This window comes from Sarcophilus harrisii, chromosome 4, assembly GCF_902635505.1.
Source record: "Sarcophilus harrisii chromosome 4, mSarHar1.11, whole genome shotgun sequence".
NCBI classification, from domain to species: Eukaryota; Metazoa; Chordata; class Mammalia; order Dasyuromorphia; family Dasyuridae; genus Sarcophilus; species Sarcophilus harrisii.
This window is the reverse complement of record NC_045429.1, coordinates 415597429-415620340: the sequence shown is the minus strand read 5'-3', so window position 1 is coordinate 415620340 and position 22912 is coordinate 415597429. Positions and strand designations below refer to the sequence as shown.

The 22912-nt window shown below is 38.1% G+C and overlaps 1 protein-coding gene across 1 annotated transcript in view; it reads right to left on the bottom strand.

The window, feature by feature from the left end:
- Nucleotides 1-20879, bottom strand: part of LRIG2 (leucine rich repeats and immunoglobulin like domains 2) — a 47447-nt gene extending 26568 nt beyond the window's left edge. Inside the window, exons 1-4 of the mRNA XM_031967317.1 lie at nt 20368-20879; nt 2527-2592; nt 759-833; nt 169-303 (exon numbers count right to left, since the gene is read on the bottom strand). Of these exons, the coding sequence (XP_031823177.1) occupies nt 169-303; nt 759-833; nt 2527-2592; nt 20368-20627 (536 nt within the window). The 5' untranslated portion in view covers nt 20628-20879. The remainder of the gene's footprint in view (nt 1-168; nt 304-758; nt 834-2526; nt 2593-20367) is intronic.
- Between the last annotated feature and the right edge of the window lie 2033 nt (nt 20880-22912).

Sequence of the window (22912 nt, the reverse complement as noted above, 5' to 3'; positions counted from 1 at the left end):
GTAAAATAAACCAAAGATTAGCCTTAGAAATCACCTTCTTTCTCTTTTTTTTTCCTCACTAGGAATTATTATAATCTTGTTATCTTAGCAGAAATGAACATTAATGATTCAGGTTGTCATGTAACACACACATTAAAAAGCACTAAAATGGAACTTTTTAAAACTTACAGATATTTCAGTTGCATTCTAGGAAATGAAGATGTCTTGATTTCTGAGATAATGTTTGAGCTGAGATCCAGTGTCTCCAAAGAAAGGTAAAACTGAAGCTGTTCTGCACTCACTTCTGGAATTACATTGTGTACTCTGAAGACCAAAAAAGAAACATTTAGAAGTTATCTGTTACTTATCCTTTAAGTATTATCCATATAAATGGAGGTAAAAGAATTAAGAACACTATAATGTGTCTTTTAAAAAGATTTAAGAGGTTCTGTTATCGCTTGCTTGCATTTTTGTTTTCTTTCTCAAGTTTTTTTTTTTTAATTTTCTTTCTAGATCCTATTTTTCTTGTGCATCAAGATAACTGTATAAATATGTACACATATATTGTATTTAACATATACTTTAATATATTTAACATGTATTGGACTACCTGCCATCTAGAGGTGGGGGTGGGAGGAAGAAGGGAAAAAGGTTGGAACAGAAGGTTTTGCAAGGGTCAATGTTGAAAAATTACCCATGCATATGTTTTTTGTAAATAAAAAGCTATTAAAAAAAAAGATTTAAGAGGAAAAATGAAAAATGCTTAAATATTTACTTACAATGAAAGTAGAGTGATGTTAGAAGTTGATTCTCCAAAATAAGGAATTTCTGTTAACTCATTATAATTCATTTTCCTGGGGAGAACAAAAAAAAAAGATTTGATTAATCAACTTTTTTTTCTTGTTTAGTTCTCAACTAAAAAGTGTGCAGACTCTAGAACACACAGCATGCTTAATAAATTTTTACTGATTGATTAGACTGCCAACCAATATAGAAAAAAGTCCATGGTCCAAAATAAATTGAACTAGGACTAAAAATTATGATTCTTCTTTTTTAGCCTGCAAGTCTATTATCATTATAAGCCTGGTAAACTCAGAAAAGAATAGGAAAAATTGTATAAATGTGTTTTTCTTAACTTTTCTATAGACTAATCATTTAGAATATATGCTTATGATATCCATTTTAGGAAATATTATAGATGATGTGCATACACATGTATTATGTATATGTGTACACATATATGTGTCTATGCATGCATGTATACAAATATGAATGGATACGAACTATCAAATTAGTTATCTCATGTACTCCTGAGTACCCCGTAACCTAGAACTACTCAAACAGAGAGGGTTTGATGATTATTTGCTGAGGATGTGACAGAAGGAATTCAGGATTGTACTGAATGCCCCCAAAGCTTCTGAAATAGTCCTATTTCTATAGAGAAAAGACTTCTGAACATTCAAAATCTCTGCAACTATATATATATATATATATATATATATATATATATATATATATTTGTATGAGTCTGTTTACTTTCATTTTATTTAAAATTAAAACAAAGTTTGGGTGTGGAGTTCAGAAGCAAAAAATAAGAGAGATGATGAGAAGTAGGTAGAAGAAGATGAGAGGTAGGTAACTTAGAATATCAAAAAGTTCAGTGACAATATAATAGTGAGAAAAGACAAAGAATTCATAACTAAATTATGTACAGGACTCCCCAAAGCAATGTGGGGCCATTTTGGGGTCTTGGCAAACTAGTCCCATCCAAAAGTATATGCAAAAACATTTGAGGAATTGTAATCAAAACAAGATTAAATTATTTTCAATATAGGAAAGAATAAAACTTTTTTTTTTTTTTTTTGCTGAGGCAATTGGGTTAAGTGGCTTGCCCAGCATCATACAGTTAGGAAGTGTTAAATGTCTGAGGTCACATTTGAACTCAGGTCCTCCTGTTTTCAGAGCTGGTGTTCTATCCACTGTGCCACCTAGCTGCCTTTAAAAAAAGTTATTTAAGTGGACTGTGAGCTCCTTGAAGGTACATGATATACCCTGCACATAGTAGGCAACAACTAAGCATTTATTGAAAAGCTTAAGGATGTGGGAAGGACTGGAATTTCAACTTCTCTTGAAAATAACAAAACAGCAAGTACCCAAACTTCCAAATAAATAGGGAATTACTGTAAATAAGTTTACTTTTTTATATTATTAACTTATTTTAAATGTCAAATATTTGGCAGAACATATAAAAAGTTTACATATAAGAAAGTTTTCTAAGTCTGAGTAAAGAAAACACTATAACTTTACAAAGCAGAACATTTCACTTGTGAAAGTATAGTGCAAACTGCAACTTTAAAGCAACAATACAATGGCACAATGCCCAGAGACTTTATAACAAATCCAAACAAACTGTTCTGATGTTTAATCACAGCTTTTAAATTTTAATTCTTTCCTACTCTCATCCCATTTTCTCTACCATGTCTGGATTGGCCACCCCCAAAATGACAGTGCTTATTAGGTCACAAAGATACAATTAAAATAACTTACACTTCCTGTAACACCTCTGAATCCAAGCTGATGTTCCAGTTAGATAATCGATTATGGCTCAAATCCCTAAAAAAACAAAAAGTTACTCAATATTTTCATCTGAGTCCTTGAAGAGGAATAGGGGCAAATGGAAAGTGAGTACAATTAAAGCTAAAGGGAAAATTCTAATATTCACATTATATCAAGTGGCATGGGAAAAAATAACCATATGTGAAAACTCCTCTAATGTGCCAGCACTAAAGTTGGCAGTCCATATAACAAAGCTACCAGAGTTCAAACTAAATCAATCTTCTACAGGGATCTAGTTCTAGGAAAGGGAAATCCATTTCATAAGATTACATAATTTAGAGCTGACCAAGGTTTTCCAAATGGAGTCTAATCCTTTCATTTTATATAGGTAGTGACAGAACTTAAGGTTCAAAATCAAGTCTTTTGTTCAATTTTTTTCTTTTCTTGGTTTTTTTTTTCCTCTCATGGTTTTCTCTTTTGTCCTGATTTTTCTCTCCCAGCATGATTCATAGAGAAATGCATATTTAAAAAAGATTACTATACATGTATTAACCAGAGAAATAAAGAAAATAATTTTTTTAAATCAGTCTTTTGCCCCAAAATCTAACATTTTTTTCACTACTGCAGTCTTGTCAGCCCAGATTACATTAATAATAGAGGTGAAATGAATAAAATAAAAAGTAAATTCTATCGTTCACTTTTAGCTTAAGTACAATTTAGTTTTGATTGAAGTTGCAACAAAAGCTAAATATTTAAATAAGCTTTAAGGAACTCCTCTCTTGCTTACTATATTTTGGCATCTCTACAAGGTTAGGTGGAATTGAGCCCACACAAGCTGTCTGCACAAGTGCTTTACTGCATGCTACAATATGGTTGGCAATAAGAACATGCTGGTAAAGCATTACGGATCACTGCAAGAGGAGAAGGAAGAGCTTATCTCACTGTGCTACCAAACAGTGTTGACAGATGCACACAGGTTTGAACAATGTCTTTATTACAGCCAAACGATCAATTTCAGCCAGAGTCATGTCTGTCAGTGAAACCAAGCACTTTCCCTCACAAACGTGCATTACACCATAATATCACTAAGGACATGCCAAAGATCCTCCCCCTTTTTTTATGGAAAGGTTCTAACACCTTTGCTCTAGGCTGAAGTCTGGCAAGTTATCAGATCAAGGGCATTAATGGGTGGAGAACAGGGTGCGGATGATAGAGGTGATGAAATATACCCAACAAAAAAATCTCACTCAGATATTTCTGCCCCCAAGGTGAGAGGAGAATAACACAAAATGTCACACAATTGTGAAAAGCAACTTTAGTTTTTAACTCATTTTATTAGGTGGTTTCAACAAGGATAGAAATTGCAAACTATGGATCTCCTTCAGGTGAGTTTTTTTTATGCTCAGCTCCTAGTAAGATGATGGTCAAGCAGACAGATCATATGAATACTATTCCTGCTCTAGAGGTCCTAGCCTACTAACACCTCTTATCTTCCCCCCCCCCCCCCCCCATTAATGCTTAAAGATTGGACTTCTTTCTTTTTTATTTAAAGTATGTTCACATGATCCTCCTTCCTGGTGCTGATAAATGGCAAAGGCTCAAGTCCTCTGATTCCTTCCTGATGCTAGTAGCCTTCCATATTACCAGTGATTTTCCTTTATTTTTCCCATTTCATTTAAAATTCTTCTTAACTATTCATTCAATTTTATCAAGCACAAGAAATACCAACACCTTCCATCACAGCCAAAGATTTTTAAATAGAAACATAGTGTTTAAACTTAGTCCCAATGAAAATAGTGTGTGTCACTGTTAGGGGAGAGGAAGAAAACATAGGAAGGATATAACCACTTTTCTAATACCTTTCAAATAAATCTAAAGCTGGGGTTCTTAACCTTTTCAATGCCATGGACCCTTTTAGCTAGTTTAATTGAAGCCTAAGGATCTCTTCTCAGAATGTTTTTTTAAAATGTACAAAATCCATGAGATTACAAAGGAAACCAAATACAGCAAAATACAATTATGAAAATATATATGTCTTTTTAAAGTTTACCAACTCCAAGTTAAGCAACCCCCATATAAAAGAGAAAAGGAAAGGATGAAAGTGGTAACACCCTCTGAAACTAGTAGTCTTATCTTACCCTTGAAGGTTTTGAGGCATTTTTTCCATCCAAATCCCACCTTACACCACAGCTAATACTATATCAAGATATCAGGAGATTTAGAGCCCTTTATTTATAAAACAACACATGCCACAAAGCAGGGAACACAATGTGTCTGTAATTAACATGTACTGGAACAACCATCCTTCCTGCAGCAGGATACAAGCAATCACTAACATCTAAATCCTCTCTTCTAGTTAAACTAACATTATATGGATTATCATGTACTAACTAGTAGAATTTATTTTATACATATATATCTGTAGACATAGAGAAAACTATAAATCAGTCCCAGTGATATCTTGAGAAATTAAAAGCTTCAGAGTTCAACTATCCTATGCCTTTTGATTGAAGATTTTGAAATCCAGGGTTTGTTGGCTGTGCTCAAAATTTCTTTTTCCCCATAACAATAATACACATTGGCACAACTGTTATTAAATTTAAAAAAAAAAAAAAAAAAGGAAAAAGAAAAAAAAATCTCCAACATACCACACAGTGGTTCAATTTTATGTGTTTCTGGAGAAACAACTTAGAGTAGTTGACTGTAAATTAGCACTCAAAAAAGTAGGTAGTCTTCACTAAAATTTCGACCAATGCAAAGCATATCTTTTTTAAAATATCAAAGTTCTAAACCCACTTGAAAACAGTACTGTTTTTTCTCCACTGTTTTTTCTAATAGGATGCTACAATACATTCAGGTACTTAATGCAATGACCTAGTGGTATTGAACTAAATCTAAAAAAGCTCAATGTTGCAACGGTCACTATTACAACTTAATATCTCATCTTTTCAGCTCTCAACACTATTGGTATCTGAATATTTATGGGAAAAATAATTGAAAAGTGGAGGTCTTAAGAGCCAGCCTTATCATTGTTGTGAACTAAGCTTCCCCTCATGCTAATCTACAGGGATAGAGCTGTAATAAATGATGAATTATTAAAGTTCTAGATATCCTGTGGAGCCAGAGGTGCCATTAATGTAGTCATTTAGTGCCATCAGAGTATAAATAATTTATATAATCTGCAGAGCAATCACAACAGGTTAGAAAAGGAAGATTCTGCTCCACAAGGTAATTACAAAATCTTTAGGCAAGAGAGAAGCATTAGGATTTCTTCTAATCACAGAAAAGTAAATTTCTAAGTCACCTCACTCATTTTTCACTTCTAGTACAAGGCAACATTAGTGAACTGACCCAGATACTTTAGGGATAATCTTTCAGGGGGAAAAAGTAACCTTCTTTGCAAAAATTTGGAAAGAATACTTATCAACTTTTTTCAAAGTTTTGCGTATTTATATTTTATTTATTAATGTATTTTCCAGCATCATCAGAGATTGAGGTTTTGGGCTTAAGTAAACTGACAAAATAACTGCTTATCATCTTGAATGACATAAGACATCATTTTACAGTAAAGTTTCAATTAACTAAAACAGATCTCTCTCTCAAAACATCCAATTTCAATCCACTTCTAAGAATCAAAGCTTTAAAAAAAATCCCCCAAAAACACATTTTCTAATTTTCTTAGGCCTCATGCTTAAATGATCTAAGACTTATCCAGATTTAGATCATAGGATCATGAAAAAATGATTATCTTAAATGTACTCAGGGCTTACCTGATTTCTTGGAGTAAATTGGCCATAATTCAATTTTTTTCTTGAAGAACTAGATGTATTCATTATAGAAATCATCAGACTGTATTATATTATAGTAATGTTGGCAGGGAACATAAGGTTATGTGTAGTCCCAGATTGCTGTACTTTTAAAAATTCATTAATTTGGCTTTTTTTAAAAAAAGTTTTTCAGTCTGTTCTCAATACAGGTTGTCAAACCTGTTTCCTGTTACTCTCCATGTTAAGTAACTTTAGCAGCCTACAATCTGATTCAAATCCATAGCTTGGGAAACCAAACAATTAAGATATATGGGTAGGATATGATGAAATAAGAGTGGGAGAAATATCTGCATCAAATATTATCAATAAAAGTCTGACAATTAAAATATATAGGTACACCCAAAGAGAGGACTGTGAAGACTGAGTGTGGATCACAACATAGTATTTTCATTTTTTTTTGGTTGTTGTTTGCATTTTGTTTTCTTTCTCATTTTTTCCCCTTTTTGATCTGATTTTTCTTGTGCAGAGTGATAATTAAGGAAATATGTATAGAAAAATTGCACATGTTTAACATATTTTGGATTACTTCCCGCTAGAGAAAGGGATGGAGGGAGAAAAAAATTTGGAACACAAGGTTTTGCAAAGGTTAATGTTGAAAATTATCTAAGCATATGTTCTGAAAATAAAAACCTTTATTAAAAAATATATATAGGGAATTGACACAATCACATAATTATCAACAAGGGCCAATTTCCAAAAGATTTATTTAGATAAGTAGTCAAAGGATATGACATTTTCGAAAGAATTAAAATCTATACATAACCATATTTTTTAAATGATATAAATTACTATCTCTCTCTTAGACATGCAAATTAAAATGAGTCTCTGAGGTTTCACTTTACACCATGATAACTGATGGAAATGACCCCCCCCCCCCCCCCAAAAAAAAGGGAAAATCAATGGAAGCACTGTGGGAATTTAGAGACATTAATTTGTTGCTGGTGGGAGTTGTGATATGATCTGACCATTCTGGATGTCAATTTGAAATCATACAAGAAGTAAGGGAACTAAATTTTTCAAACCCTTTGACCCAGCAAATGCATTATCATACTTAAGCCCTAAGAAAGTCAAAGGTAGAAGAAAGAAGGGCCCAATATTTACAAGACTATCAACAGTAAGTACTACTTACGATTGCAAAAAATTAGAAGCAAAGTGGCTACCCAATGACTGAGGAAGAGCTAAAAGAAAATAAGCATGGATTATGAACCTAATGGAATTTCAAAGCAGTAAGAAATGACAAATATGAAGAATTCAAGGAAATAAGGACAAATTTATTTAAACTGATGCAGAGCAAAATAAACAGAACCAAAAGAAAAAGATTCGCAACCACAAAAGGTGAGTAATGGGAAAACAAATGAAGGTTGCTCCAGGAAAGATCATGAAACATTCCCTCTCCTTTTCATAGCGGGGAGCTAGGTGACTACAAGGACAGAATATGGTATACAGTGATAGCTATGGCCGCTGAAGGATATTGTTGCTTAGTGAGGGAAGGTTTTCCCTTTTTCAGGAATGACCATGATATAATAAAGATAAAAGGCATCAATAAAATATGCTTATGGTTTTACTTATTTTTGATATTCATTACTAGCTTTTGGTTTTTTGTTTTTGTTTTACCTTCGTTTCTCTACAAATTCTGCTCCCATTCCCCTTGTAAAAAAAATTCAGTTAAAAAGCAATTAGCAAATCAATCAAAACTTCAACAGTCTCTAACAGCAAATGAAATTTTCCAAACCCTTAGTCTCCCTTCCCTTACTCCCCACTCCCTCTGTGATGAAGGGAAGTGCACTGCCTGTGGACAAAGTGTATATTCATGGTAACAACCAAGCACTGGAATTCTTTTTGGTAGTTGTTGCTCTTCCATTTACACTGCTGTCATCATTGTATCTTGTTTGTCTAGGTCTCCTGACTTCACTGGGGTTCAGCTCAGAAGCTTCCCCATTTCTCCAAACTTTTCATATTACTCCTTACAGTGCAGTAATGTTCCCTTATATTTACGTACCCATAACCAAAGGACATCTATTCTATTTCAAGTTGTTTCACCCTGCTTTCAGTTCAGCTGAATTAATTTACAACTCTATTGACAGTGTGTGCTGCTGCATTTGTCTTATCACAACCTCTACAACATTGATCTTTCTCACCTCCTCTTCTTTGGGTGGAGAGTAAAACAACTATTTTGATTTGTCTTTCTCCTATTTTTAATGACTTGTAGCAATCCTAAAGTAGCTTTAGTTTGGTTTTTCTGTCTTGTTACCATATCACAGGTAGTTTAGGTTGCAGTTAACAAGCTACTGTAACAGGAAGAATTTTTCTCTTCTAACCTCTATTTACCTTTTTGTCTACTATGATTTTTCTGCAATACTTCCGATGATAATGTTGATCTACTACTAGGAAAAAAAATTTCATGTGATAGAACTCAAGAATAAAACACTAAAGGTGTTTTATTTTTAAATCTTTATTAAGAAAATTAAGGAAATAAGGCGAGCAAATATTCAATGATTTACTATGGATTTAACTGAACTCTTATCACTTTCTCCAAAAGACTCTTTTAGGGAAAATATGCTCATTAAAACAATAGCCACCACCACCACAACCACCATCACCACCATCTGCAACAAACTACTATCTTCTCACCTACCAAAGTCTCTTCTATCATTTAACTTTCAGCAGATATGCTTAGTTTTACTCATAAGACTCTCCTCTGTTGCAGTCAATCCTTTCTTTTTTACTTTTCTCCCCTATCTGTTCCTTCTCAAATAATCTTTGCTGAACCATCATCTTTGTTTCCTCCTATTAAACAGTGGGTATTTCTCTGAAGCATAACCTGGTCTTTTTCTCTTTCTACACAAAACCACTATCAAAGATCTCACCAGCTTGCATGGGACACATATCACTTGAAAATTTATATATTCAGTCTAAATCTCTTCTTAACTCCAGCTCTTTGTTAACAAGTGAGAAATGGAGACAATTTCTTATTTTCTACAAAATTCTATGAAGCTGGAATTAGAAGACTGAAAAGAACTATATTATTTAGGAAGGACATGGAGAAAGTTTGCTTTGTCTTTCTACCTACAAAAACTACTTTCTGAATCATTATGCCACAAATAATGTCACTAAAAACTAAGACTTTTTGTGACACTGGATGAAGAATGAAATAACTGAAACTTCACAAATGAGTGGATATACTAAAAGCACAGATATCTCAATTTCAATAATCGTGCTGTTCTTTATTATAAACCAAGTTAGATAGTACTTCAATTTCAGGATATTTTATCTATCCCTCAGCAACATGATTGTGGGAGAAAAACACTATCCTAGGAATCACAAGACCTGGCTTTGAAACTTGGGCCTCTTACTAACTCTATAACCTTAAGCCCTCCAGATTTCATTGTTTCCTCAACCATAAAATAGTGGAACTGATCAAGATGACTTCTCAGGTTTGAGATTTACTCTCCTTTTCTTCCTGTCACTTTTTTAGTTGACCATAGAGAACAACTTTATAATACCTATTTGCTCCTATGTGATCAACATTTCTATTCATCTTTCAAATAAAAAGCAAGTGATAATTTTGCAATTGTGGAACAAATGGCTGATACTCATAAAAAACAAGAAGGCCTTTAACATTTTTTAATCATCACTATAAAATATTTATTAGGCACCTGGTTTTATACCTGGTGATAACAGTAATTACTTAGGTATTTAACCAAAAAGGTCTTTAGGAGTAGCTGGTTTTAAAATTAGGTATTGTGCTATTCCCATTATGACTGGCAGAGATTTAATCTTAGACAAGTATCTGATAAATCTGTTACCAGAGTAATCTGTCATTCCTTACGACACTGCATTACCTGGCAAAATCTAATACCATATTCCTCCAACAATTGTTCTCAGAATTAGATACTCTTCTCATAGCAATATGCCAAGATTTTTACTTAACTAGATAAGCAAGTTATTTTGCCAAATGTAAAAATGGGCATATTAAAAAAGAGATTTCTCATAGAAATCCCAGCTCAAATATAATCTGAATGAGGATTAAAAAAAAGGTCTCATACATTTGCTCACTTCAGCTTTTTCTGCCATCTTCCCTGGCAAGAGGACCACTAAGCACAAACAACAAAGTAATTAACAGGGTAAAGAATGGAAGGGCAAGAGAATATGGGCACACCACCACAACAATTAGCAACAATAGCAGCAACAACCAATTAACCAAGCATGAACTAAACCTCGGTAAATTGCGAACACCACTTTAATTGATATGACCAAATGATGGGACTAAGATCTTATAATAATAGACTTTATACTTTTAGAGTTTACAAAGAACTTTTCTCCATTCCTGATGAGGGGTCCATGTATTTTCCCTGCTAATTGAATAAGGAACCTGAAACCGAGGCTTTGAGTTAATGAATCAAAAATTTCAAATTGCAAGTATACCTGCCCAAAGCAAATTCCTACTGGAAGAAAGGAAAGCTTCTTCACTGTGAGAGGCCTATCCTAACTTCTGTTCAGAAGGGATGGAAATTCTTAGTCTGAAGGTAATAAACTCAGCGTAGCATTCAAGACCTGTCTTCAGTAAGATACCACTTCTTCTTCATCCTATACCACCTCCCCACATGTCTAAACTCTATCCTTCCCAACCTGTCCTTCAAAATTAACTTTTTCTCTCATACAACTCATCTGCCTGGAATCCCATCCACCAACCTTCCTTTTAGAAAGCCTTTACCCAGCCTTTCAGTTATTAATGACCTTTGTTATGCCAGTGACTTTGCCTAATCCAATGCTTTAATCCAATGCCCTGAAGAATTACTGCCTTGGGACTAGATGGCACCATGAATAGCATGCTGCAGCTAGAGTTATGCTCCGAGTTTAAATCTTGCCTCAGATATTTACTTGCTATGACACACTATTTTTTCCACTTCAGTTTCCTTAACTGTAAAATGGAGATAGTATAGCAACTACTTTGCAGGATTGTTGTGAGGACCAAATAAAATATTTTAAAGTGCTTTGCAAACTTTAAAGTGCTCTATAAATGTATGTGAGAAAGATAAAGAAAGAAAGGGGTGAGGGGGAAGGGAAGGAGGAAGTGAAGGAGGGAGGGAGGGAGAGACCAAAAATAATTGAGACAGAAAGACAGGAAAAGAAAGAGAAGCGAGACAGAAGAGACAAACGTAGAGAAAAGAAAAGAGAAACGGAGAGATTAAGACAGATAAAAGACAGAAACAGAAAGAAACAGAGAAGGGAGACAGAGGAAATAAAGAAAAAAAAAATGAAGGGACTGAGGGAGAGAAGCAACAGGAGAAACAAGAGAGATAGAGGCAAAGCAAGGAACACAGTGAAAAGAGAAAAACAGAAAAACCGAAAGGATGAGGGAAGGGAGAGAGGAAGAGAGGAGAGGAGATGAAGGAGAGGGAGAAAGGAAAGGGAATCTTGAGTGCAGGGACTCCATTTTATTTAAACTTTTTATCTCCTCAAGCATCTAGTCCCAAATTGGTGCTTAATAAATGTAATAAAGTTGATATTAGTAGGAAGAGTTTCTTAGGTATGTCGATAGTACTTCATGGCCCTGATATCAGAAGCCTGGATTACTGCTACAAGGCATTAGATGATCATAGACAGCAAGGGGGCAGCCCTCTTTGGTCTTCTCTTGTTTCTTTATTGGCCTTATTTCTCTTTCCTGATTCCTCATCTCATTCCTACATGCAGTCAAGTCCACCTTGTAAAGAACAAGACCTAAGGGTCAAAATCCTTATTAGTAGCATAGCAAACCCGTAAAGACATTTCAGATTAGCTAGCATATCAGACTGAATGAAGAATAGGAAGTTTTCTTTAAGCACTTATTAAGTGTCTTACTAAATGCCAGGCACTATACTAAGTACTTTACAAATATTTTTTCATTTGATTCTAAAAACAACCCTGGGAGGAAGGTACTATTATTATCCCCATTTCGGAGTTGAGGAAATGGAGACAAACAGTATTTAGGGTCACACAGCTAGGAAGTAGTGTCTAAAGTTATATTTGAACTCCCATCTTCTTAACTCCAGGCCCAATGCGCTATCCACTGTACTCCTACCTAGCACCAAAGCTACTGGGGATCTGAGTGGCCACCTATAAGTTTTTGGCCCAGGCCATTTGTTTACTCTCATGTTTAAAATAAGCCAGTACTAAGGCATAAAATATACTTGAACGGTTTTGAAAAAAATCAAGAATAAACTGGGAAAGCATACAAAAAAATAGTAAATGTAAATAATCTCTACAATCCAACTATAAGATTTTTAACATTATTTCCATTACTTATTGGAATCTAAGACTCCAACTGATTTTAAGGAATAAGTAGTGATTAAACTGGGTATATTTTACTACTCAGAATGCCAATTTCATCACAAAGGCATCTATAAACAGATCAAAAGCAATGAGTCCTCGTGCCATATGAAAGATAACAAAATCTTTGGAGTCTGAGGTATAAGAATTGTATCATGTTTGTAACTGGGATGTGCCATTTTAGCATTTGAAAGATATCCTGTAGGTATTTTTTTAAATGCCTGTTTCAAAATGTCACCAGATAGCAATGGGAGCCTTGGTCTTAGTCACCTAGGCAGATTTAAATTTTATTAAGAACAGGTAGCTAAAACGCAAATGATGATACTTATGTTCTATCTAAACTTTTTAAAGCACAACTATTTATTAAAACATGCATAAATTTAGTATAAGGCCACAGACATGTCACTCATGCTTCCTCATATCCATTTTACCATCTGCAAAATGATAAAGAAATTGGGATGAGAATGACATGATCTCTAAGCTCTCTTTCCAATCTGTTCCAATACATGCCCATTCCTTGGACTACTCCAATTGTTCTCTTTGCTCCTAGTCTTTCTCTTCTTCAATCCATCCATTTGCCAAATAATTCTTCTAAGGTACAACCTTATCATACCTGGTTCAAAAGTCTTCAATGACTCACAACTGCCTCTAAGATATATAAGGTCTTTTTATCTTGACATCTCATCCTAGAGAAACCTCACTCCTCAGCCCCCCAAATTCTAGCTCTCCTAGCTTTACATCATACTATTTACTACCCTTCATTCTGCATATTCCAGTCAATCTAGACTGCCATGCCCTTGAAACTGACACTGCATCATGGCACTCCCACCAACTCTTCCCCGAACCTGTAACCCACCTCTTTTTTGTCTTCTTTCAAGGTTCAGACACCATTTCTTCTGGGAAATTTTCCCCGATTACCTCCTGTGTCTAGCAGAATGCTTTGTCCACTTTGGAAGAAGGAAGAGAACTAGATTGAGTAAGGGGACCTGAGTTTGAATAATGACTCTAGTACTACCTGATTTGATTTCAATTAAGGAAGCCACCATCTCTAGGCCTTAGTTTTTCATCTCTAGATGAAGGGGTGAAGAAGATGATTTCTAAGATTCCTTCTAGTTCCAATTCTATGATCTTATAATGTGCTGATATGAAATCAAGAGATTCTTAACCAAGGGCCACAGACTGTCACCCTATCCTCACCTCACTTACAGGTCCACGTAAAAAATTTCAAAGGGTCGATGGACTTAAATGGGGGCAGGGAGAGAAGGGAAATCTTTTCATTAACTTGAGATTTTGTAATCCTATTTTACTTTATTCAATTTAAAAATGTTATTTTGGAAAGGGTTTTGCCCTATTGCCAAAAAGGTTAAAAACCTCAAACTTCTGCAATATTCAGGAGAGCAGACTGGGGGAATGGGGGTTAAGTGACCACCTCATTATTATGCCTAAGAAGCAGAACTTAATTCTCCCTGACCCTTAAGACTAGCAGACTAGCACCCTATTCACTATGCTAAGCTGGCTCAAATTTTGTGCCCGTAATAGTCATTTAAGATCTGCTAAATGAATTCTAAATTATATGAGGAAAATATGAGAAATTATGTAGGAAAAGGACTTCTCTAAATATTTTCCTATGATTATCCTTAAAATTTTTATGTGGATTAACATAATAAACCTTTCTTCATATATTTTTGCTTACAAATCAATTCCTTTATTCTATCCTAAATACCTCTAATTTTCTCAAGAAGATATATTCAAAAATATCAAGCACCTACAAGAAAGCAAGGAATGTTAACAACTGAATTGTGGTAGAGTATGAATGAGATGTAGAATATAAGTTTGAAATGAATGATAACAGAACCTACTACCCTCCCTTCAGAACGTCTGGAAAAAAAGCAAAACACAAACAAAACAAACCCCCAATTTGAGGGGGAGGAGGAAGAGATATAGAAGACAATGAAAAGCTAAGGAAGCTGCAGAGAATTAGAGGAATTTGGAATGGGAACAATCTTGTTGGGGACCCAAGCTGGTTTGAAGAGATGAAATCTTAGAAGCAAAGTAGTTACCATGGAGCAAACCAAGACCTGAGGCTTTAAATTTCAACTCTGCCTTGGACATTCCAGGAGTTAAAACTAACTCCCTGGGCCTCAGCTTTATCATTTGGAAAATGAAGGTTTTAAACTAGATGCCTTCTGAGGTTCTATACCCAGCACTATGACCCTATGAAAGACACAAGGAACAATTAATGGCCAGACTCGAGGAAGCCTGGGCTGAGGATGGAGAATTAAAGAATTATTAATCATGCACCAGGTTTTCCCTGCATAGTGGACAGCTTCTTTCAACTAATCTCTGGAACAAATTAAAAGCCTCCTCACAGATTCCTTAGTCAACTTAATAGACTTACTTCACTGACCTCTCCATAAATTTTTCATTTCATTTTTTAGCTGTCCCCTTCATGCTTTATTTTTTTTTTTATTAATTCTGTGTATGTCTGTCTTTATATTCCCACTGCCAAACATATAGGTAGAAGACTAATAAGTATGTGTTAAATTTGAATTTTTTTTCCAAGTACTGGATTATTCTAATATAGAAGACTGAACAAAACAAATGTTGCAGCAAGCTATATTCTTTTTTTTTTTTTCAACTGAAGCTTTTTATTTTCAAAACATATGCAAGGATAATTTTTCAACATTAACCCTTGCAAAACCATGTATTCCAATTTCCCCTCCCTTCCCTTAAGCCCCTCCCCAGATGGTAAGTAATCCAGTGTATGTTAAACATGGTTAAAAAAAAAAATGTAAATCCAAAATAGGCATACATATTTATACAATTATCAGCAGGTTACATTCTTTTTGTTTTGTTTTTTTCTGACACAAGTGGGGTTAAATGACTTGCCCAGGGTCACACAGTGAGCAAGTATTAAGTGTGTGAGACCACATTTGAACTCAGCTCCTCCTGACTTAAGGGATAGTGCTCTATCCACTGTGCCACCTAGCTGCCCCAGCAGGTAACATTCTTAAGAAACTATTCATTATTATGGAATATTATTGTTCTGTAAGAAATGACCAACAGGATGATTTCAGAAAGGCCTGGAGAGACTTACATGAACTGATGCTGAGTGAAATGAGCAGGACCAGGAGATCATTATGTACTTCAACAATACTATATGATGATCAATTTTGATGGACGTGGCCATCTTCAACAATGAGATGAACCAAATCAGTTCCAAAAGAGCAGTAATGAACTGAACCAGCTACACTCAGCGAAAGAACTCTGGGAGATGACTATGAACCACTACACAGAATTCCCAATCCCTCTATTTTTGTCTGCCTGCATTTTTTATCTCCTTCAAGGCTAATTGTACACTATTTCAAAGTCCGATTCTTTTTGTACAGCAAAATAACTTGTTTGGACATGTGTACACATATTGTATACTTCCACATATTTAACATGTATTGGTCAACCTGCCATTTGGGGAAAGTGATGGGGCGAAGGAGGGGAAAAGTTGGAACAAAAGATTTTGCAATTGTCAATGCTGAAAAAATACCCATACATATATCTTGTAAATAAAAAGCTTTAATATAATAAAAAAAAAAAAACTTTATTCATTAAGTTTTTTCTCTATAACTTTGCACCAAAATGAAGTTTATTTTTCAGAAAACGAAGTGAATCTGAAGAGTTAAGTAGTTCATTCCCCTAACTTATTAGCCTTCTAAAATTTCCAAATACTATGCAAATGAGAGGACTATTTTCCTCACAGTATCCTTACAAAAGGTAGAACAGAATGAATTGCTGAATTTTCTGCCTTTTAAAAATGGGAATCCAATGACATCACAGAAGTTAGTGGTAGATGGCTCAGGATTTTTGGAGAGCTCAAGAGTAAATCCCACCTAATAATAGTGACCTGAATTCAGATCTGCACCTCTAGCAACATATCCTGGAATTCTGTAGTTATCGTCATTAAGAAATATTGGGGGCAGCTAATTGATGCAGAAGATAGAGCACCAGCCCTTCAGTCAGGAGGACCTGGGTTCAAATTCAGCCTTACTTTTAACACCTCCCAGCTGTGTGACCCTGGGCAAGTCACTTAGCCCCATTCGCCTCAGCAAAAGAAAAAAAAAAGAAAATATTAACAATGTCTTAGATGAAGATACAGCCAACATAAAGGACTGTGACAGAGCCTGGCCATATGATTTAAATGATACATGGAATTTCCCAGTGGGCAAACACCCTCTGCCCATGCATTCATTTTAGAGAGCTGCCCAGGGTTGTAACTAGTATGTGACATGTTGGACTTGAACCTAAATCTTCTTGGGTGTGTAAGGCAGCCTCTCTTATCTATTACACCATGAAGCACTTGTCAGGTAAATAGATCACATGGATAAAAGAACCAGAACCCCAAAAAACCTGGACAATCATGAATGAATAGCTTCAACTAAGATGAAATTGAATAATGTAACCGTTAAGAGAATCAGATTTGAAGCCTTGAAAAACTGGATTCAAATTCCACCATTCAAATAGCCAGCTGGTAATGGCTTATGTGGCCACTGAAAGGTCTTTCAACCTCTAGATCAGGATGTCTGACTGTGGCCACATTGAGGCCCTAGAAATAATTTTCTAAGGCAACCAAAGGCAATGCTGAGCTCAAAGCTAAGTAGAATAATCTCCCACTCCCAACTTCTATAAGTTGATAATTTTGTATGGCCCATGAATGAATAAATATCCAAATGGGCTTTGGCAGGAAAAAACATTCCCCACTCTTATTCTAGGTGTACTGAAGAAATTGTCAAGATAAGGAGCAGGCAAAGTGATAAATTCACATTACTGTTATGATAAAATGTTTAATATATTATATACAGAATGCCTAAGTTCAATCACACATCTATTAGCTGCGTGAGCATGAGCAAGTCACAATCTTCCCTAGCCATAGTCACCTATAAAATAAAATAGCCATCACACAGCAGCTTGGGTGAATAAAGGGCTTTACCCAACCTCAGATGCTACATAAATACGAAGAGTGTGTGTCTGTGCTACAATCAAATAACTTAACCTCTCAGTAGAGACAAGGTACAGAGGAGTTACCGATTTGTTTCAATAGTTTTGACAATGGGTAAAGTGACCTATTGTGGAGGGGAGGAGGGGAAATACAGGATTGATTTTGGAAGGGCCTAATAAACTATCTACCTGAATCCTTGTTTTATAGATGAAGAAACTGAGGTCCAGGAAGAGTACACAAGTAATCTTAAAGTTCAAGGTGATACAAGGAATAAGCATCATAAGTAAAATTTGAACTCAGGACCTTTGACTACAAAACCAGCGCTCTTTCACTGGAAAGAGCTTATATCCTATAAGCGTCTCCATCTTATTGTAAAATCAACAAAAATGCAAACAACTTGCAATTATCCTTAACAGGAATGTGGGGAAACAAGAAACAATACTGAAATTTGCCTTTAAAAAAAATTTTAATTCTGCATATAAAATCAGTCACAAAGCAAAAGATAATCTTAAATTCTAAGAAAACTTAAATAAGAATATTTATCCAAATACACTACTTAAAAAAAAAAAAAAGTATTCTTTTCTTAGAGATTTTGTTCAGAATCACAGAATTTAGATCTGTAGGCCCTCCTGGCGGCTACAAGCATAAATACCTGAATTCTAATGACTACTGTAATTCACATATGACACATCTTACAAATTCTAATTTTTAAAAAATCCATTTGCATAGTTATATATCTAGCAAGTACTAAAAAGCATGTCAGAAGTCTCAATTAAAGCTAATACAAATCTACGCTTTTATATTCTAAGAGTGTGATTCTATTATTAGATTTTATTCCAATAACCTTTTTAATGACAAGATTACTCTCAAAGAGGCCGACATAATGAAAATGTCAATTTCATCTCCTTTTTAAAAAAGGTTAAGGTTACCTGACATACCAATATAAATAAACAACCAAATCTGGATACAGTGTGAAGTTCAAATGAAACTATTTTTAATAATTTCTTTCTCAACACTTTTTAAAGGAAAATGCACTTATTGCAATTAGCACTAAATGCAATCTTGCTGCTTTGGAAGCTGGACCAGGGATCACTCCATCACAATCAGGGGGCAGTAAGAAATACTTCTTAGAAAGCTCTAGTCAGTACATAAGAATGTATGCTGACTGGATTTTGCTCCACTCTAATAATTTTTCTTAAACTATATATGCATGTCTATAGCAATTGAAATAAGCCAGAAGTGTCACTACCAAACCCAAAGAACATAGAATAACCGTAATACCCTGCACTAGTTGGAATGCTTTGGTCATTTAAAAATTTTCCTTCATTTGCAGAAGGAAAAAGAGGACAATGACCATAAGCTTTCATTGTTTAGAAGCACAGAGTCAGCCACATAATAAACATTTAACAAGTGCTTGTTTCCTTTCTTTCCTACAAGTATTAACAAGCAACATCTGAATTATGCGAGGCCCTTTATCTGGATATTTTCTATTACAAGACGGTTCCTCATTTTTTATTTCTTGGAAGTCAGAATTTAAACTTTGATCACCGCCTATCTTTCCACTTTGGAATTCCACTATTAGAATTTAATCAATCAAAACTAATGGGAAAGAAATAACTGAATACTAATAGTCATTTTAAGTGGCCCATAATTGCTGCACTTAATATCTAATTGCTGTTCCTAACACCACCTCTCTGACTCAGGTTAATGAGCTCTCCAGATGCCACTGTCATATATAAGAACTATGGGAGTAAGAAAAGCAAAAGTCAAGAGTAGGTTTGACTAAGGCATTTATTACTTCTATATGATATATTGTAAGGGAGTGGAGAAATGTATAGAAAATAATATACCACATGATATTAACTAATATACCACAACAATCCAAGGAATAACTAATAGGACAAACACTTCTCCCTTTATTTGCTCTGTATTATGCTAGGAAACCCACCTCCCCAAAAAAGAGCAAGGAATCAGTTATTTCACACTAATCACATCTAAGACACATCCTAACCTCTAATTCTGCAGACCCTTTTGGGGGAGGGTTGAAATTTTTTCTGGGATACTCCAACCACAAACCTATCCCCACTCTGTTAAGACTTTCAACTCAAAGGAAGTAGGCCAGGCCTGGATCAAGTGATCCCCAAACCTGCCAGGATCCTGCCTCCACCACAACTTCTGCAAAAATAGCCTCCTCCAAATGTTTTTGCTCAACCATGTGTTTCTTTCCTCCCAAATCCTAGGCCTCCTACCACAGCCCCTCTCTGTTTCCCAGGAAGGTTCTTCTCCTCCTCTCCATGGGGGTCCCCCTCTCCCTTCGGATGTTCCCCTCCCCTCCCATTCCTCTCTAGAAGGTTATGCTCCCTCCTTTTCTCCATAGGGGAGCCCTCTCTCCCCCTCCTCCTCGGGGATGTCCCCTCCCATCCATTCCTCTCCCTGGGGATGCTCCCCTTCTCTTCCTTAGAAGTGCCCCCCCCACTTCCTTCTCTCCACAGGGGTTCCCTTCTCCCTTTCAATGGGGATGCTCCCCTCCCCCTCTTATTCCTTTGTAGAAGGCGGTGCTCCCCTCTCTTCCTCCTCCCTCCCCCTCCCTTTTCCTAGGAGTGCCTCCTCCGCCCCCTCCTCTCCGAGGGATGCCCCCTCCCCTGCACTCCGCAGAGGGTCCCCTTTCCCCCGTCGCCATCCCCCCGCCCAGGGCCTCACACTCACAGGCCGGTGGCGCCGGGAGGCAGCGGGCCCGAAAGCGCCCTCCAGCCGAGCGCGGGTAGCAGCTTCCTCCAGCTGCAGTCGAGCAGCGGGAGAGGGCAGGAGCAGGGCGCGGGGCAGAGGCCCGTCCGAGCAGCGGCGGTGGCGGCGGCGGGCAGTAGGAACAGAGCGGTCTGGGCGAGCAAGAGGAGCCGGAGCAGCGGCCCCGACACGAGCATGGCCACGAGTGGTTCCCACGGGCTGGGCTGGGGCGAAGCCGCCATCTTCTCCCCGACGTACGCAGGGCTTCTGATCGAGACGGCTCCCGCGGGACCGAAAGCGGCCGCGCTTTTCACTAGAGGCCCCGGCCGCGGCCTGCACGGGACGAGGGGGAGGGGCGCTGCGTGCGGCAGCGACGGCGGCGACGGCGACTCGGCTGAGAAGCCCGGGAAGGGGGGCGGGGGCGACGCAGATCTCCAGCCCCACCCCGCGGCGCAACGTCTGCACGCAAGAACGCCGGCCAATCTTCGCTTGGAACAGAGAGACGGCGCCGTGGGGGGCGGAGCCTCAGGGGGCGGTGCTCCTTGTGAGAGGCGGAGCCAGTGCGAGCTTTCCATTCTAGAGGCGGAGCCAACTTGTCTTCGACACCTTCTTTCCACACTTCGTGCCCGCCCCTTTCTCGCCACACCCTCCCTCTGAATAACGCCTGGTCCGCAGCGGGTTCAGGTTCTTCCCAGAACAGTCTGCATCCCTCGGGAGAGCGGCGCTTAGCGAACGGGGAGCGCGCGAAAACTCGCGCACCAGCCCCACGGGCCGTGTGACCCGGGGAGCACGTGGGGTGCGTGCCTCCGCGGCGTCCCTTAGTTAGGGGCTCTGGCTGCAGCGCGTGGGAGGAGGAGGATGCTGCGCGCCCCCGCCGGAGGATGCTGCGCGCCCCCGCCGGAGGATGCTGCGCGCCCCCGCCGGAGGATGCTGCGCGCCCCCGCCGGAGGATGCTGCGCGCCCCCGCAGGAGCCCCCGGGCGGGCGTCACTTCCAAGCAGGTGCTTGGCCCTTGGGGACCGCGCTGGCAGAGGCCAGACTAGTCTCCCGTCCCTTATCTCATCTGGTTCCTGGGCTGGGCAGGGCAAAGGTGAGTCTCCTCCTTGCTGGCATGGGGAGAGCCACCTTGTGCCTGGCCCGAGACCAAGGACGGAGCAAACGGCGCAAGAACCTCATGGCCTCTGCCTCCGCTCCTCCAGCACTTCTTGGAATTAAAGTCTTCCCCGCGGCTCCCCCGGAGCTCGGCGGGGGCCGGGAGGGGCGGAAACCGGTCCGAGACACACTCAGCGGCGCAAAACCAGGGGAAGGTGGGGAAACGGTCTCCCAGCGACTGCACAGAGGAGTCCACGGAGAAACTGGGTATTGGAAGGAGCGCCCAGAAAAAGTGCCCCGCCACGGGCGTTAAATAGCTGGCATCTGAGGGACTTTCCTTAGGGATCTAAGCTGGCACCTAAGCTGGCATCTGAGGGACTTTCCTTAGGGATCTAAGCTGGCATCTGAGGGACTTTCCTTAGGGATCTAAGCTGGCACCTAAGCTGGCATCTGAGGGACTTTCCTTAGGGATCTAAGCTGGCATCTAAGCTGGCATCTGAGGGACTTTCCTTAGGGATCTAAGCTGGCACCTAAGCTGGCATCTGAGGGACTTTCCTTAGGGATCTAAGCTGGCACCTAAGCTGGCATCTGAGGGACTTTCCTTAGGGATCTAAGCTGGCACCTAAGCTGGCATCTGAGGGACTTTCCTTAGGGATCTAAGCTGGCACCTAAGCTGGCATCTGAGGGACTTTCCTTAGGGATCTAAGCTGGCATCTGAGGGACTTTCCTTAGGGATCTAAGCTGGCATCTAAGCTGGCATCTGAGGGACTTTTCTTAGGGATCTAAGCTGGCATCTGAGGGACTTTTTATCAGTGAGCCTGTTTCAAATCTTTCCCGCTCCCCTTGGGATCCCCGGTCACCTTGCTGCCCTTTACTGGGTAGATAACTCTATCTCCTTGATAGGATTACAAAATTTTAGACGTAGAAGAGATCATCTAATCTGAGCATCTTCAGTTCTGAGTCCAGAGCGGTTATTACCCCAGAATATGGTGGGAGGAATCACCTAATAAGTGCAAGGCACTACGCTAAGCACTTAACAAATACTTCCTTTGGTCTTCGACCTTGGGAGCTGTTCCAGTTTTACAGATTTACTATTTATAGTAGGTAGTAAATACCTACTATATATCAAATACTGTGCTAAGTACCCAAGAAAGTCCCTACCTCTAGAACTCACAACCTGATAGGAGAAAAAGCAAGCACATGTATGTACAAACTATATACAGGATAAATAGGAAATCATTTTTGAAAGGAAGACATTACAATTAAGAGGAGTTGGGAAAGCCTATGGAAGATAGGATTTAGTTAGAAATTAAAGGAATTAGCACCTGCCACATAGTAGGTGCTTAGTAAATGTTTATTGATCAATGGAAAGGAAACCATTTAACTCCTGTAGAAGCACTCTATTCATTGCCCACCACTTTCTTCAACTATGGGTC